This window comes from Pelophylax lessonae (assembly GCF_965119305.1).
Source record: "Pelophylax lessonae genome assembly, chromosome: 1".
Lineage (NCBI taxonomy): Eukaryota > Metazoa > Chordata > Amphibia > Anura > Ranidae > Pelophylax > Pelophylax lessonae.
The window spans coordinates 820,203,020-820,220,318 of NC_138768.1; the positions used below are offsets into that span (position 1 = coordinate 820,203,020).

A 17,299-nucleotide genomic window follows, 5' to 3' on the forward strand; every position below is an offset into this window, starting at 1 on the left:
AGTAAGCACCAGGCATACATTAACCCCTCCCTCTCCAATAAAATTAACCCCTTCCCTGCCAGTGTCATTTTTACAGTAACAGTGCATATATATAGCACTGATTACTGCAGTAATGTCACTGGTATCCCCAAAAGTGTCAAAAATGTCAGTCAAGGGTCCGATCTGTCCGCCGCAATGTCGCAGTCCCGCAAAAAAAATCGCAGATCGCCACCATTACTCGTTAAAAAAAAAAACACCAAAAATGACAGAAATCTTTCCCTTAGTTAGTAAACGCAATAACTTTTGCGCAAACCAATCAAAATACGCTTATTGTGATTTTTTTAACCAAACATAGGTAGCAAAAAACAAATTGGCCAAAAATGTAAAAAAATTTTGATTTTTACATTTTTTTGGGGGGGAATTTCATATAAAAAAATGTGAAAAATATTGTTATTTTTTCAAAATTGTCGCTCTTTTTTTGTTTATAGCGCAAAAAGTAAAAATCGCACAGGTGATCAAATACCACCAAAAGAAAGCTCTGTTTGTGGGGAAAAAAGGACGTAAATTTTGTTTGGGTACAGTGTCGCATGACTGCGCAATTGTCAGTTAAAGTCGTACAGTGCTGAATCGCAAAAAGTGGCCCAGATGTAAGACAGCAAAATCCTCCGGTGGTAAAGTGGTTAAAGCGTGACATGTTAGGTATCTATTTACTTGGCGTATCATCTTTCACATTATACAAAAAAAAATGGGCTAACTTCACTACTTTGTTTTTTGTTTTTCATTTATTAAAGTGTATTTTTTTTTTTTTTTTCAAAAAATTGCGTTTGAAAGCCCGCTGCCCAAATGACATAAAATTTTGGATTTTGGTCTCTGCTAAAAAATATATATAATGTTTGGGGGGTTCTAAGTATTTTTTAGCAACAAATGTCAGAAAAAAGGCATGGTCTTAAACTGAATAAAAATAATAAACACACAGGTAGTTTCACCCAGGTCCCATAGCCCCGCCCATCTCCTGGCAGTGCCGTAGACGGTGTACTGCCGAACGGCTCACATCCCGATGACGTCATGTTCAGGGCGGAAGAGAACGGAATGCTGTGGAGGGACGGGCGGAAGCAGGAAGTACAGCTGCCGGAGGTGGCTTAGGAGATATTTCTGGAGACTTGTGTTGTGGTTGCTGTCCGGTAAACTGATATGGGTCTGTTCGGGAAGACGCAGGAGAGGCCGCCTAAAGACCTGGTGAGTGAGGCAGGAGGTGGAAGGGTCATGTGTTGGAATTCTCCTCCAACCTCATAGAGGTTTACCTGGTGATATTAGTCACCCTGTGTCACGTGAGTAGGGCTGAGCTCTCTGTCACATCGTCTGTATAGGTGGTGATCTTCTATATAAGGAACATCAAGAGCCGGTACACTGCATATTACTGTCTAGGCTGTGATGCTGGTCATTAAAGAGAACCTGTCACTATTTTATGGCTCCTAAACCCCCCTGAGGTGTTCAGGGATCCATGTCCCCGCTCCTTACACCCACCAGAGGGCCCCGTTTCCTTTATTGTTTCTCTATGTTCATAGGAGGATAGGACCTCACCGCCATCCGCTACTGGACCCTTCTATAAACACTTAAAGACCTCTTTTACGTCAATGCGGCTTTGAAATCGGGCGATTTTCATCTGAACTCGTACGATTCCAAAGCCGCATTTCAGTCCAACTTCGGGGGGGGGGGGGGGGGTGACTTGAAAGACACCTGTGCAGATTCATGCACTTATTTCTATTGAAATCGCCCCCGAAGTCACGAAAAGTAGTGCAGGAACTACCTTTGGAAATCGGTGCAGTGCCACAAAGTCGGCATTGGCACCGACTGGGACGCTCCCATTGCCGGGAGGCTGCGATCCGACATGCGAGTTGACCTGTAAAATTGCGCCGATGTGAACGGCGGCGAAGACCAGGCTTTTTGTTTACAAGTTTAAATCAGTATTTTTTGCTAGAAAATTACTTAGAGCCCCCAAACATTATACATTTTTTTTTTTTTTTAAGCTTGGACCCTTGAGAATAAAAAGACAATCTAATATATGTATGTAATAGGGATGCACCGAATATTCGGCGGCCGAACATTATTCGGCCGAAAATAGAAAAAATAGCACTTTCGGTGTTCGGCCGAATAAGTCAAAAGGCCGAATAATTTTGTGCCGAATAATAGGGCTGAACGATAGTCGATATGATATTGACTATCATTCTGTGGCCGTAGGCGATATTTACAGGGGGAAGGGACTCGGAGGAGGACAGGAGGACTCACAGACTTCCGTGTTAGGCAGGGGAAGCCGGGACACTTCAGCGGTGAGCATACATACATTACTCACTCGTGCACTGCAGCCCGCCCCACACATTCAGTGAGTCTTACTCTCCTCCCTAGTTTTTTCAATGGCACATTCAGGAAGCCAATCACGCCGTGATTAGCTGCACAGCGAACCAATCACGCGTGCCTGCACACCTGATTGGTTCCGCTGTGCCGCTACTCACGGCGTGATTGGCTTCCTGAATGTGACATTGAAAAAACTAGGGAGGAGAGTAAGACTCACTGAATGTGTGGGGCGGGCTGCAGTGCACGAGTGAGTAATGTATGTATGCGGCTGTGCTCCTTTCCAGGCTACTACTAGTCCACCTCCAGCCTCCTACTACCACCACTATGAGAGACTGTCTGTCACTGTATAATCTGATCGAGTCCACACTGACACTGACTGACTGTCACTGAGTAATTGATGTTACCATATTAACCCTGACCTGCCCAGTGCCCTGTATCTGCAATTTAAAATTTACAAGGCTGCCTGCATGCTTCCTGATTTCCATTCCCAGCATCCTTCCCAATCCCTACAGTGTCACTAACATTAACCCTATGGTACAAGGCTGCAGTGTGCACTGAATCCCATTCCCTACAGTAACATTTAGGGAGAGAGAGAGACATGAGAGGACGAGAGAGAGAGAGAGGACAAGATAGAGAGAGAGACATGAGAGGACAAGAGAGAGAGAGTGAGAGGACAAGAGAGAGAGAGAGAGACACGAGAGGACAAGAGAGAGGACAAAAAATTGGCAAAATAAATGGAAAAAATGTGAAACACCGCGTTCGGTATTCGGCCTTCGGCCAAACATTTTATTATTATTCGGCTTCGGCCAAGAATTTCATTTCGGTGCATCCCTAGTATGTAAGGGGGTGCGCTGATAGATGGTTAACCACTTTACCACCGGAGGATTTTGCTGTCTTACGTCCAGGCCACTTTTTGCGCTATAAACAAAAAAATAAACTATAAACAAATTTTGAAAAAATAACAATTTTTCACATTTCTTTATATGAAATTCCCCCCCCCCCCCCCCCAAAAAAAATGTAAAAATCAAAATTTTTAAATTTTTTGGCCAATTTGTTTTCTGCCACCTATGTTTGGTAAATAAAATCGCAATAAGCGTATCTTGATTGGTTTGCGCAAAAGTTATTGCGTTTACTAACTAAGGGAAAGATTTGTCATTTTTGGTGGTTTTTTTTTTTTAATGAGTAATGGCGGCGATCTGCGATTTTTTTTTTTTTTTTTTTTTTTTTTTGCGAGACTGCGACATTGCGGCGAACAGATCGGACCCTTGACTGACACTTTTGGGGGTACCAGTGACATTACTGCAGTAATCAGTGCTATAAATATGCACTGTTACTGTAAAAATGACACTGGCAGGGAAGGGGTTAATTTTATTGGAGAGGGAGGGGTTAATGTATGCCTGGTGCTTACTAACGTGTGTGGGGGGGAGGTGACTGAGTGACACAAGGACAGATCACAGGTTCAGCTATGCTGAACCCTGCAATCTGTCACCGTTTGTCACTTAGGAGATCCGCCCGCTTTGTTTACACAAGTGGGCGGATCTCCAAACACGATTCCCCGACGATCGGGGAAGAGCAGCGCCGATCGCCGCTGCTCCTCCCCTGGCCCGACTCCCACTGTGACTGAAAACAGCGTGAGCAAGCCTCCGGCGGCGCGCGAGCGCCGCCCACAAGGAGAGGAGTTCAGCGACGTAGGTCTACGTCGCTGGACGGAATCGGGCCACTTTGACGCAGTACAGTCAACGTGACTGGTCGGCAAGTGGTTAAAGCTGCTACCGGTGCTCAGTGCCTAGTGAACAAATGTGAAGATATGTGTGTAAGTGGTGCGCTAAAACAATAGATGAATGACAAAAATCAAGCAAGCAATCGGTGACCTGAAATAAAGAAGTGAATAACAATAGTGAATACTCTAATATTCCAAATTAACATCAAAATGTCCATAAATTGTCCATAAAAAAAGGTGATGACTCCAACAGATGAAAAGTATATGAAGTGCTTTCCAAATCTAATGTGAATGCCCACCACCTGGTGAAATTCCTCCTTACCGGGCGGAAAAGGGTAAGGTGCCACAATAATGTAAATAACTAAAGATGAAACAAACAATCCCGCAGTGCTCCAAATACTCCTTGTGAAATCACCCAGGCAAGCCTCTTACCAGACTCCAAACAAAAGGTGCTTGGTATTCACTCCCCGGGGACACTAACTTCTGCTCCTCATCAGCAATCGAGCACAGGTCCCAGATATATGGATCTGACAGATACTCTCCACCATATGATACACTATCAGCTGCTTCTATCTTTTATATTACCTCAAGGATTTTATTAAATAAGTAGCATTGCACTTACATGAAACATTCTTGTTGCCAGCTAAATACAGTTAATGCAGGGAATTCCTAGTAGGTACTCGCGTCCGGCTGCAGCACGGACAGCGAGTGACGTGTGTGACGGGTACGCCTCCTTTGAGAATATTTGGAATATTAGAGTATTCACTATTGTTATTCACCATGTGGAAATATTAATTTCTTTATTTCATGTCACCGATTGATTGATTTTTGTCATTCATCTATTGTTTTAGCGCACCGTTTACACACATTATAAAAAGACAATCGTTGCAATTTTTTTATGTCACACGGTATTTGCGCAGAAGTGTTTAAAATGCAATGTTTGTGGTAAAAAATACATTTTATGAATTAAAAAATAAAAACCACAATATATATATTTTTTGTATAATGTGAAAGATGATGTTACTCCAAATAAATAGATACCGAACATGTCACGCCTAAAAACATTGCGCATGCTTGTGGAATGTTGACAAAACTACGATACTTAAATCTCCATAGGCAATGTTTTAGATGCCTTTACAGGGTACCTGTTTAGAGTTACAGAGGAGGTCTAACGCTAGAATTTTTTCTCTCCCTCTAATGTACACAATGATACCTCACATGTGTGGTGCAACCACCGATTACGTATGCGCGCGTGACTTATGTATGCATTCGCTTCTGTGCACAAGCGTGGAGGCATATGGGCACTTTACTTTTTTTTTTTTTTTATATTGTTTTTTTTAAATGTAAACATCCCTTGTAATAGAAATAGAGATGGCAGGTCCTCTTTATGGAGAGATGTTGGAGTCAAAAGGGTCCCCAAATCTCTTATTTACCTTTTTAAAAGCAAAAGATCAAAAAAATATATCTTTTAAAAAAAAAAAAAAATCTTCCAGGCTGAACCAGAAGTGACGTCATGATGTTGCTATGGTCCTCCAAAGCCATAGAGTCATTAAAAAATGATCTACTCTTTGATCGCCTATGGGAGCAGCCGGCCGCACTGTCAGATCGTTTCTCGGGTGAACCCATGGAAACAGTAAGCCTGAGAAGCACAGACGAGCTGCGGGAGGGCAAGAAAGCCAGCTGCAAAAACCTGTACCGGGGTTATGGCTGATCTCCTCCTCAGCCATAATCTCGGTAAACCACTTGCATACCGTGTATATAAGTATTGCAGTTGGTAAGTGGATAATATTGGTTATATTGTTATATCAATAGGGAATCTGTTCACTAAAATATGCTGGAGAGCAGCAAAGGATGCTAGGCAGCAGAGGAACCCATATCCTAGCAACAGTGGGGGCGGAACAAGGGAGCTCTGGCCAACACGGCCCCTCCCCTAGGTGTGCTCATTGAACAGGGGGTGGTGGCAACTAAGCTCAACTTTTGAAATGCCCACAAATTGGGCTTTTACCAGGGGAGGAGCAGAGAAGCTGAAAAGCAAGTGATAAAGAAAACATTTCCTCACATTTAATAGAAGAGGGGAGGGAAAGAGAAGCGCCAAACTGCCGCTGGTGTAGCATGTTGTAGAAGCATAAAATACACTCACAATGTAATCTTGGGCATTAGGCAGTGTTATGCAGGGTAGAATCTCTCTGGGAGAGTCCAAGGAGAAGGAGAGCCAGAGCTGTCGGTGAACGGAGCCGAGAGAGCAGTGTTGCCCAGTGTTGCCAGGTTCTGAACAATCCAGCCAGTGGACACCACCGTGGTTGGGATTCAAACTGACGACCCCAGCACTGCCAGGCAGAAATGCTTACCAGTTCCTGCTGAATCGGCCATAATTTAAGCTGTGGCTGGCCTTGTTTACACCACCTGGTTCAAGAAAAGTGACAATCGCTGCATCCAGTCAGGTTTTCAGACAGCAGGTGTCGGGTATATATCATAACGTGTATTGGTAACATTACCATATGCAGTATATGCCATACTCTGTCCAGTGTCTATTCAGGCAGTCACCGAATTACGAACATCCGAGTTGCGAACGACTCTTATTTACGAACTGAGGCAGCTTGCGCTCCACGCTGGTCCCGGATACCGTCGAGCAGCCATCTTGCAGCTTTGGACACATCCCACACTGCAGTACTGCATGGCCACAAGAGCCCTAAATAACACAACTGAACGCCCAAAACATCCCACATCACCGCACAGGCTGGAGTTAAAAAATGTACTGTTTCAAATTACAAACAAATTAGACTTAAAAAAGTTGTAAAAGTCTCAAGGTTTTTCACCTTAATGCATTAAGGTGAAAAACCTTTGTTTGCAGCTCCCCCCCCCAGAGAACTTTGCTGAAGTCTCGCTGCCAGACCTCTTCAGCTCCAGGCAATCGAGTCCTAGGATTCCATCTTCTGGCCTTTATATCCGGAGGCGCTCCGCCTGTCTATTTTTTTACTTTATATCCGGAGGCTTCCCCCTGTCTATTTTTTGGCTTGATATCCCTTCTCTTCCCAACTCCTGGTGGAAAGAGTTGGAGAAGAGTTGTACTTTTAAGAGGAGGAAGGATCTTTCTTTTATTATGCTGTGTTATCCATTGGAACAGTCGCATGAACATAGAGGAACATTAGTGGTTATATGAGAGGATTCTGATTATGGCATTAACTACTCATATCTGTGTTTCTCCTGATGAAGCGAAATATTGAATTCCCGAAAAGTGTTGATATCTATAAAGCACAGATTGATAATGACATAGTATTGGAATGTCAGAAATAGATGAAGTGATATTTTGTATGTATTTGCATTCTACTTTACTGATGATCACCATTGATATTGTTGATTTTTTTTCTTAATGTATTTTTGTATGTATTTTTTCATGTAATAAATGTCTTTATTTTTAATGTCCGTTGTGTGTCTCTTCTAAGTCCAATGGGCCTTTAGTTTCTGCATTTGTGTACATTGTATACATCATCTTGTATTCTAATTTAAAACTTTCCTTTTTTTTTTCCAATTTTAGGTCAATGAATGGTCACTAAAAATTCGAAAAGAAATGCGTGTTATTGACAGACAAATAAGAGGTAAGCCAATTATTTAATCGATAAAGAAGCCTCACTACACTTTTCCTCACTACACTTTTCATCTAATCTGTTAGGGTACTAAGTGGGTGTAGCACTTGCTAAGCAGTGTGGTCAGGCAGTCCCCCTTTAGTGCTGTGTTGATTTATCAATAATAAAAGAACATCTTATGCTGGCCATACATGTAGAGATTTTCATTACAAAAGTTTGGTTTTAAGAACGTTCGCTCGTTCAATTTTCTAACATAAGTGGGGGTCAAATCGATGTTCGTTGTTGACTACAGTGATGGGAAATTTCAAACAGCAGAATAGAAAACTTTTCTCGATCGAACAAATTTTCAGACCGTGTATGTGGTTTTCGTTCAGAAATTACATTACTTTTAAAAGCAAGTGAAATTTGAGAACTACATTCGTCCATCGAATTTACAAAGAATTTACGTACAAATGTGCGTATGCATATTCTCATCTGGAAATGTATACGTGTATGGCCAGCAGGTGCTCAGTGCTTGCTGTATCTTCCGCCAAGAATAGCACTTGATCCAACTTGGGAAAAGTTTGAAACTTCTTTAACCTCCCTGGCGGTATGATTATGTCAGGAATTACATACCAAAAGCGGTACAATTCTTTTCATGGAACTTTGGCGTTATGTATTATAGGCCTACAATTCTTAGTAATTACTGACTTAAACCTGACCAAAACAAGACTCTAGTAGACATCCCAGATGTGATAAATTTGAAACACAAACACGTGAATTATAATCGAATCAATAATATTATTTTATTATTTAATATATAATATATATAATAAAATTATATTATTGATTAGATTATAATTCATGCATTATATATTATATATAGATATATGTGTGTGTGTATATATCTATATATAATATATAACGCACGAATTATAATTGAATCAATAATATAATTTTATATATATATATATGTGTGTGTGTATATATATATATATATATATATATATATATATATATATATATATATATATATATATATATATATATATATATATATATAATATAAAATGTGTTTTGTGCAACTTCTTTTTTTTTTTTTTTTTTGTTTTTTTTTTTTAATTTCCCTCCCTAGTTCCGCACCCATGCAGCATTGCTGCTGCAGGGAACGGAACTAGGAAGTGATCAGACCGACGGAGGGCGGAGGAGCGGCGGGACTCTCGGCTGGCGATCTCAGCAATGAGAGATCATCGCTGGATCGCCAGAATAAGGTAAGAGAACACCGCTGCGCTCTCTGCAATCCACCCCGAGCGTGACTCGGGGTTACCGTTCCTGATATGAAAAATCAACCCCGAGTCACGCTCGGGATTACCGCCAAGGAGGTTAACCACTTCCCGCAAACCGGCGTACCCGTACAGCGGCTTGAAGAAGTGGTTGTAGCCCGGTACTGTTTTTTTAGAGCCAGCGGTCAGCTTTCTGATAACAACCGAAGCGGCTCAGCAGCTGCTCGGCCGTTATCACAGGGAGCAGGAGGGGATGTTTTCCCCCCTTCTGCCTGGGTCTCCTGTCCCCCCCGGGAGACCCGTCCGCCAGCTGATTAGAGTTCCGAACGAAGCCGCATTCGGCTTCGATGGGGTCTCTGATGAAGTAACCAGGAAGCAACGTCACTTCAGGTTTACTCGGCTGCCAACGGCGCCAATTTTAAAGAAGTGACAGTATTCAAAAATGCAGATTTTTGGCGTTTTAAATACGTTTAAGTGCAAAGGAGGGATTTGGGGATCCCTCCGTAAAGAGTACCTGTCACTGCCTATTAGGCTGCATTCACATGTCAGCTTATAATCGCGGGCAGAACCGCCGCGGTTCCGCCCGCGATTCGGAGATTTATTGCAAATCGCGGGACGCCTAGCGTTGCCCGTTGATTTGCAATAGCCCCCCAAACGCCGAGCGATGTTGCCGCGATTTACGCCCGCCGAATCGCGGCAACATCGCGCAAACAAAATCGCGGGACGCAATACGCTCCAAAAAAGTACAAGAGCTTCTTTGGAGCGTATTGCATCCTGCGATTTTGTTTGCGCGATGTTGCCGCGATTCGGCGGGCGTAAATCGCGGCAACATCGCTCGGCGTTTGGGGGGCTATTGCAAATCAACGGGCAACACTAGGCGTCCCGCGATTTGCAATAAATCTCCGAATCGCGGGCGGAACCGCGGCGGTTCTGCCCGCGATTATAAGCTGACATGTGAATGCAGCCTTACTGTCACAAGGTATGTTTACTTTCCTTGTGACAGCAATAAAAGTGATCAGCTTATTTATTTTTTAAAAGAACAGTGAAAACAAAATTTTTACACAAAATATTGCAACTACCGCCATTTTATTCTTCAGTCTTTGCTAGAAAAAATATATAATGTTTGGGGATTCTAAATAATTTTCTAGCAAACCATACTGATTTTAATTTGTAAACAACATGTCAGAAATAGGCCTGGTCCTTAGGTGATTAATAAAGCTTCTTTAATTAAAACGCTGCAAGAATAGAAAAATATCTTGTGATCTGCTAGAAATGCGATCCGTTCCTAATTTTCATTAGTAGGTGGACAGTGCAGTCTCTGCTGTACTGAAATCAGCGTTGACAGTCTTGCCAAGATTCATCACATCCTCATCTGCAAAAGGCAGTGGCAGTCAACTCTGTTGCTATAGGGGCCCTCCAGTGTGGCCTCTGATGTTACTAAAGGGCCACATATGTTCAGGAAATGTATTACTACAATCAACAGAAGATGGGTAAAGATTGTAGATGTGCTGCAGGAGATGGAGACCCATTACTCTGAGCTCTGCTAATATGGCCACTTACAAATCAATGTTTCCACATTTGTGCTTCCTATAACCCCTTAAAATTATGCAACAAGATCCATTATATAGGAGCAGAGGGAAAAATTTCATAAAAGAGTGATGGACAGCTCAAACTAAAGGAAGAAAAAATAAACCAAAGCATTTAACTACTAGTGGCCGGTCCAAAGAATACTTTTATTTCCCTGGCTCAAGTAAGAAAAACATATACTACTGTCTCTGAAGGCTGCACAGTAATGGCACTTTTCCACTGCAAGTACCGGCTCGGCTCCACTCAGCCCTGCTTGGCCCAGCTCGGCTCAAGTTTGCTTTTCCACTGCATGGTACCGCATGGTACGGTGTTGGAACGGTTAGGTACGGTTTGGTACGGTTTGGTACAGTTTGCTTTTCCACTAAAGTAGTAAGTGGGTGGGATAACAACGATTCTCTGACAAACAGTCAAGGCTGCATGCAAAGGATTGTGGGATATGGTATCGGTACGACCCTCTTGGAACCACAACCGAGGTGGTACTGTTTAAGCGAGCAGTAGCGTTCGGTTCCTTGTAGTGGAAAAGCGCCACCGTACCAAACCGTTCTAACACCGTACCATGTGGTACCATGCAGTGGAAAAGCGCAAAAGTGAGCCGAACCGTTCGGTTCCATGCAGTGGAAAAGCACCTTAAGTGTCAAATGGTCCCAAGGTGGGCAATCAGGGTCTTAATGCCTACTTGTTTACCTTTTTATTTTTTTTAGCATTTACATCCCTGCCGTACTACCTGTACATGAGATGGATCTGCCCACCTTCAGGAATTACAAGTCTGAAAGAGTTTAAAAGGGCTCCCTGGAGCCAGTACCCTCAGTTCTTGTGTTTCTTGCCTCCTGAAAACACACTGTCACCTCCAGGTTTATTTATTTTTTCTTCCCTGAGGTCAACTATAGTTCCACCCGTCAGCTAAAGAAAAGTGAGCAGGCTAGTGGTACCTGTGGTTCTAGGCATAGGAGCCAACAGGAAGGGTATCTTGTGGCGGGTCATGTAGGGCTATACCCTTTCTTCCCTTACAATGACCCTCAACATGTTGTCCATTCTCTCTGATGTTGTTTGGCTGGGCTCCTGGTTGTCAGTCTGTCTTTCCGCTTGCTGTAAGTTGCATATGGTGCACAGACACACCCTCTCCATCCGGGGTATAGGTGGTATACTTGGCGGTATCCCTAAAATGCCTTGCCTTGTTACTTTTCCCAGAAGGTCCAGTGATGCTGAGGTTGGCAACTGGCTGCTGAGGGTAGAAAAAAGCGCTTGAAAACCATGGGCTTTCACTGGGAAAGAGCATGGCGTGCCAGGCCTCCTTGCGCTTTGTGTGTCCTAGGGAACTTTCCCTTCACTTCCTGTCTCAGGAAGTAAGAAGAAATTATTCAAAGTAAGGGGAAATCCCATCTCAATCAGTTGTTAACAAAAACAGTTGTCCCAGTTGGAAGAATTCCTATTGCCACTTGTTCCTGTGCAAATTTTAAAATCTTGGATTTCCCATCATATTCTTTATCAGAAGCAGTGGTCACAAGCCCAAATATGGAGTCTCCCCAGTACTGTTGTAGACCTCAATAAAATCCTACCCACTGAACAAGGGTGCAGTATCACACAGTTTGAGTCCAAAACCTTAAAGCGGTAGTATCCCGCTTTTTGACACTTTTACCTACAGGTAAGCCTATAATAAGGCTTACCTGTAGGTACAAATAATATCTCCTAAACCGGCATGGTTTAGGAGATATTTACAGTGCATGCAGCCGCTCTCGCGAGCGGCGCATGCGCTCTGAAGGTTCGGGGGGACCTTCAAATAACTTGCCGGGAGCTTGCCGGAAAATCACTCCCGCGCGCATGCGCGGGAGTGACATCATCGCGGCTCCGGCCAACCATCGCGTCGGGAGCCGTCTCTTCCGGCCAATCACCGCGCCGGACCTGCCGAACCCGGAAGAGACGGCGAGGGATCATGGCAGCGCCCGCAGCGATATCCGGGGGTCCGTGTCAGGGCTTCGTTCTAAGGTAAGTTACACATAATGGGCTAGTATGCGATGCATATTAGCCCATTATGCCTTTGTCTTGCAGGTTTTTTTTTTTTTTTTTTTTCAAAAGGGTTTACAACCGCTTTAATATTTATCTGTGAAAAAGAAATAGTAAAAAAACACATTACGTTAACTTACAATGAAAATAGTCCATATTTCTAAATGCTGCCCTCACAAAATATAAAAAAATAATGATACCAAGGAACGTACACTAGTACCATCTTCCACATATTGTTTATTGACAAGTTTGTACAAGGCTGTTCGTTTTCTGTAATGTTGACACTGCTCCAAAAATAATTAGAAAAAATAAAACAATCACAGCTTAAAAATGTGGTCTTTTCAAGTTACATAGTTAGTCAGGTTGAAAAAAGTCTATCCGGCTCAACCAATAAAAAAACAATAAAGAAAACCCAACCATACAATCCCATATACACAATCCTATACCCGCAGTTGATCCAGAGGAAGGCGAAAAAACCCCAGCAAAGCATCATCCAATTTGCTACAGCAGGGGAAAAAAATTCCTTCCTGATTCCCCGAGAGGCAATCGGATATTCCCTGGATCAACTTTACCTATAAATATTAGTACCCGGTTATATTGTATACGCCTAGGAAAGAATCCAGGCTTTTTTTTTTTTTTAAAGCAATCTACTGATCTGGCCAGATTCACCTCCTGAAGGAAGTCTATACCACATTTTCACAGCTCTTACTGTGAAGAAACCTTTCCGTGTTTGGAGACAAAATCTTTTTTCCCCTAGACGTAAAGAGTGCCCCTTCGTCTTCTGTGTTGACCTAAACCTCTTGCCCACCATAGTATTACTGCGGCAGGGCGGCTCGGCTGCACAAAATCGCATAGTACTACGTGATTTAGTGCACGAGGACTCGGCGGCACGCGCACCCCGCCGGAGCCGCGCTCCCGCTGTGTTTAGACACAGCGGGAGGCGGGCCGCGGGAGGAGTGGCGGCGATTGCCGCCGGCCTCCCGCCATTGTCAGATAAACTGACAGAAGACCCGCCTGCTTATGTAAACAAAGCAGGCAAGTCTTCGGTCAGACAGGCAGGGAGAGATCAGGAGTTTCAGCTAAGCCGAAACCACGGTCTCTCTGTGCCGGTCACAGAATCATTCCCCCCGCAGTCAGCAAGCATATTTAGGCACACATTAACCCCTTTGATCACCCCGTGTTAACCCTTTCCCTGCCAGTGTCATTTATACAGTAACAGCGCATAATATTTACCACTGATTACTATATTAATGTCACTGGTCCCCAAAAAGTGTCAAAAATGTCAGTTAGGGGCCCGATCTGTCCTCCACAATGTCGCAGTCCCGCTAAAAAATGCTGATCACCGCCATTACTAATAAAAACAAAATAAAATTCCAAAAATCTATCCCGTAGTTTGTAAACGCTATAACTTTTGCGCAAACCAATTAAAATATGCTTTTTGGGATTTTTTTTTTTTTTACCAAAAATATGTAGCAGAATACAAATTGGCCTAATGGGGTGCTTAGGGAATAAGATCTTACTGTACTGGAGGTGGGTTGTTGTATGGGGATCTATACAAACTCTGCTGGTAAGATCTGTACGTAATATGTTTGTATAATTTGGCGTGGCAAATATCAAACTACTGTAAATCTAGACAGGTTGATGCGCAAAAAACTTTAGGTAAAAACTTATTTAAAATATATCAGCAGAAATATATATTATAAGTGCAATCGTGCAAAAGAAGGTGCAAAGGTGAGTGGCAAATGTGAAGTAATAAGACAAATATTGCAATGATGGGGTTCAATAAATAACAACCAGTAGTAAATAAATATCCATAAAAATGACAATCAATAAATATGATCTTAGGTGTACCAATAAATATAAGTGCAAAAATAAATATATATATATGGCTATCAAGTGAGTGCGAAAGTGCAAAAGTGCAAATGTCTATTGACAAATAAAAGAAATGATGAAGAAAAAAAGAAGAAAAAAAAAAAATATATATATATATATATATATATATATATATATAGCGGTATCAGAGATGTGTCCGTATAATTAGTCAAATAAATAAGTCCAAAGGCATGTGCAGTCTCAGTGGCTTTAAATCCAGAAAGAGTCCTAAATAAGTGCAATCCGTATATGGTGGAAAAAAGTGCTCCTTTATCCTTTATCTATGCCCAAAGGTATGGTGAGTGGGCGGAAAGAAGAAGTGTTCCCCTGAGCCTGGGGTCCTGCGCTTACCAGATTCCCTTACCCCTACAGGGGTAAACAGCGGGTCGATTATTAGGGGATCGCTCCCACACTCTGGCAATCAGGATGTTCCCAGATCTCTGTTCCTCTCCTTATTGGTGTGTAGATGTCAGCTCAGTATATATGTATAGAAGTCCAGTGCAGTACCGGGTATATGGGAGAAAAGGGAAGCAACCTCCAATAGTGTAATATAGTTTGTAAAAAGGCTTTATTCAAATAAAAGACAAGTACTCACATATTATAAAAGTAAACAGTATGCCCGTCTGGCATAGGACCCGCAACTTCCTCTTTTGCGGTGCGCACTAAGGGATAGCGATTACACGCTATCCCTTAGTGCGCACCGCAAGAGAGGAAGTTGCGGGTCCTATGCCAGACGGGCATACTGTTTACTTTTATAATATGTGAGTACTTGTCTTTTATTTGAATAAAGCCTTTTTACAAACTATATTACACTATTGGAGGTTGCTTCCCTTTTCTCCCATATACCCGGTACTGCACTGGACTTCTATACATATATACTGAGCTGACATCTACACACCAATAAGGAGAGGAACAGAGATCTGGGAACATCCTGATTGCCAGAGTGTGGGAGCGATCCCCTAATAATCGACCCGCTGTTTACCCCTGTAGGGGTAAGGGAATCTGGTAAGCGCAGGACCCCAGGCTCAGGGGAACACTTCTTCTTTCCGCCCACTCACCATACCTTTGGGCATAGATAAAGGATAAAGGAGCACTTTTTTCCACCATATACGGATTGCACTTATTTAGGACTCTTTCTGGATTTAAAGCCACTGAGACTGCACATGCCTTTGGACTTATTTATTTGACTAATTATACGGACACATCTCTGATACCTAATATATATATATATATATATATATATATATATATATATATTTTTTTTTTTCTTCTTTTTTTCTTCATCATTTCTTTTATTTGTCAATAGACATTTGCACTTTCGCACTCACTTGATAGCCATATATATATATTTATTTTTGCACTTATATTTATTGGTACACCTAAGATCATATTTATTGATTGTCATTTTTATGGATATTTATTTACTACTGGTTGTTATTTATTGAACCCCATCACTGCAATATTTGTCTTATTACTTCACATTTGCCACTCACCTTTGCACCTTCTTTTGCACGATTGCACTTATAATATATATTTCTGCTGATATATTTTAAATAAGTTTTTACCTAAAGTTTTTTGCGCATCAACCTGTCTAGATTTACAGTAGTTTGATATTTGCCACGCCAAATTATACAAACATATTACGTACAGATCTTACCAGCAGAGTTTGTATAGATCCCCATACAACAACCCACCTCCAGTACAGTAAGATCTTATTCCCTAAGCACCCCACTAGGCAGCGCCAATCACTTCCCATTCCCTTCTCAACTCTCTGAATGCTCCCCTTATAGGGTTGCATTTTTTGAAGTGGGCAGCAGCCAGGTGTGGTGTTAATCCTTACATATATACCCATCCTAAGCGCGGAATTACATCCACCCTTTCACAAATTGGCCTAAATTGATAAAAAAAATTAGATTTTTTAAAAAACATTATTGGGAATTATTATTATTATTATTTACTAGGAATGTTTTATAGCAGAAAGTTAAAAAAATATGGCTTTTTTAAAAAACTGTCGCTCTTTTTTTTTTTTTTTTTGTTCATAGCTCAAAATCGAAAAACCGCAGAGGTGATCAAATACCACCAAAAGAAATGTCTATTTGTGGGGGGTACAGAGTCACACGACCGCGCAATTTTTCGTTAAAGTAACGCAGTGCCAAATCACAAAAAATTGTCCTGGTCATTAAGGGGGTAAATCTTTCCGGAGCTGAAGTGGTTAAAGTGAATAACTTCAACACCAAGTTCACTATATGGACCACTTATATATTTATACATGGTGACCATATCCCCCCCCCCTCAATCTCCTCTTCTCAAGAGAGAATAAATTCAGTTCCTCTAATCTTTCCTTAGAGCTGAGCTCCTCCATGCCTCTTATCAGTTGTGTAAACTCATTTTATAAAAACGATCTATGATTGCTTTGTAGTGCACTAAGTGCTTGATAAAGAGCCCTACCCACCATTCGTGTGTGATTCCCTTCACATTCTACACAGAACAAAGTCTTTAAAGAGGTTGTAAACCCATAGATTTTATTTTTTTGCAACCTGAAAGAGAAACGCATAATGAGCTAGTATGCATCGCATCCTCTTTAAACTGACACCTTTACTCTTATGATACGATCAATTCATCAACATCAATTAACCTTTAAATAAATAGAAGGTCAGTAGTGATTTATATAGTATAATATGCAATTCTCAGATTATATTTCAGTTCCTTGGTTACCAAATATGGGACAATACAGACTCTTACTATTCCCTCCTATAGAAGAGCTCCAAAGTGTAATATTGTTAACCACTTCCAGACCCCCCGCCGCCTTTTTACTGGGGCAGGGTGGCTCTCCTGCGCAAACCAACATAGACCTATGTCAGTCACACGCGGGAAGCTGGGGGGGGGGGAGCGCGCCCTGCCGGCGACGTGCTCTGATTGCCGCCTGACACCCGCGATCGTTC

General features: G+C 42.1%; 1 protein-coding gene across 2 annotated transcripts in view; it reads left to right on the plus strand.

Annotated features, from left to right (window-relative positions):
- LOC309548060 (charged multivesicular body protein 3) overlaps nt 1-17,299 on the plus strand; it is a 114,307-nt gene that overhangs the window by 64,465 nt on the left and 32,543 nt on the right. The window contains exons 1-2 of one of the 2 annotated variants that reach the window (XM_082248028.1): nt 1,063-1,215; nt 7,587-7,647. In XM_082248028.1, the coding sequence (XP_082104154.1) occupies nt 1,171-1,215; nt 7,587-7,647 (106 nt within the window). In that variant the 5' untranslated portion in view covers nt 1,063-1,170. Of the gene's footprint in view, nt 1-1,062; nt 1,216-7,586; nt 7,648-17,299 lie in introns of those variants that run through there. The other variant, XM_082248029.1, reaches the window with a different exon arrangement.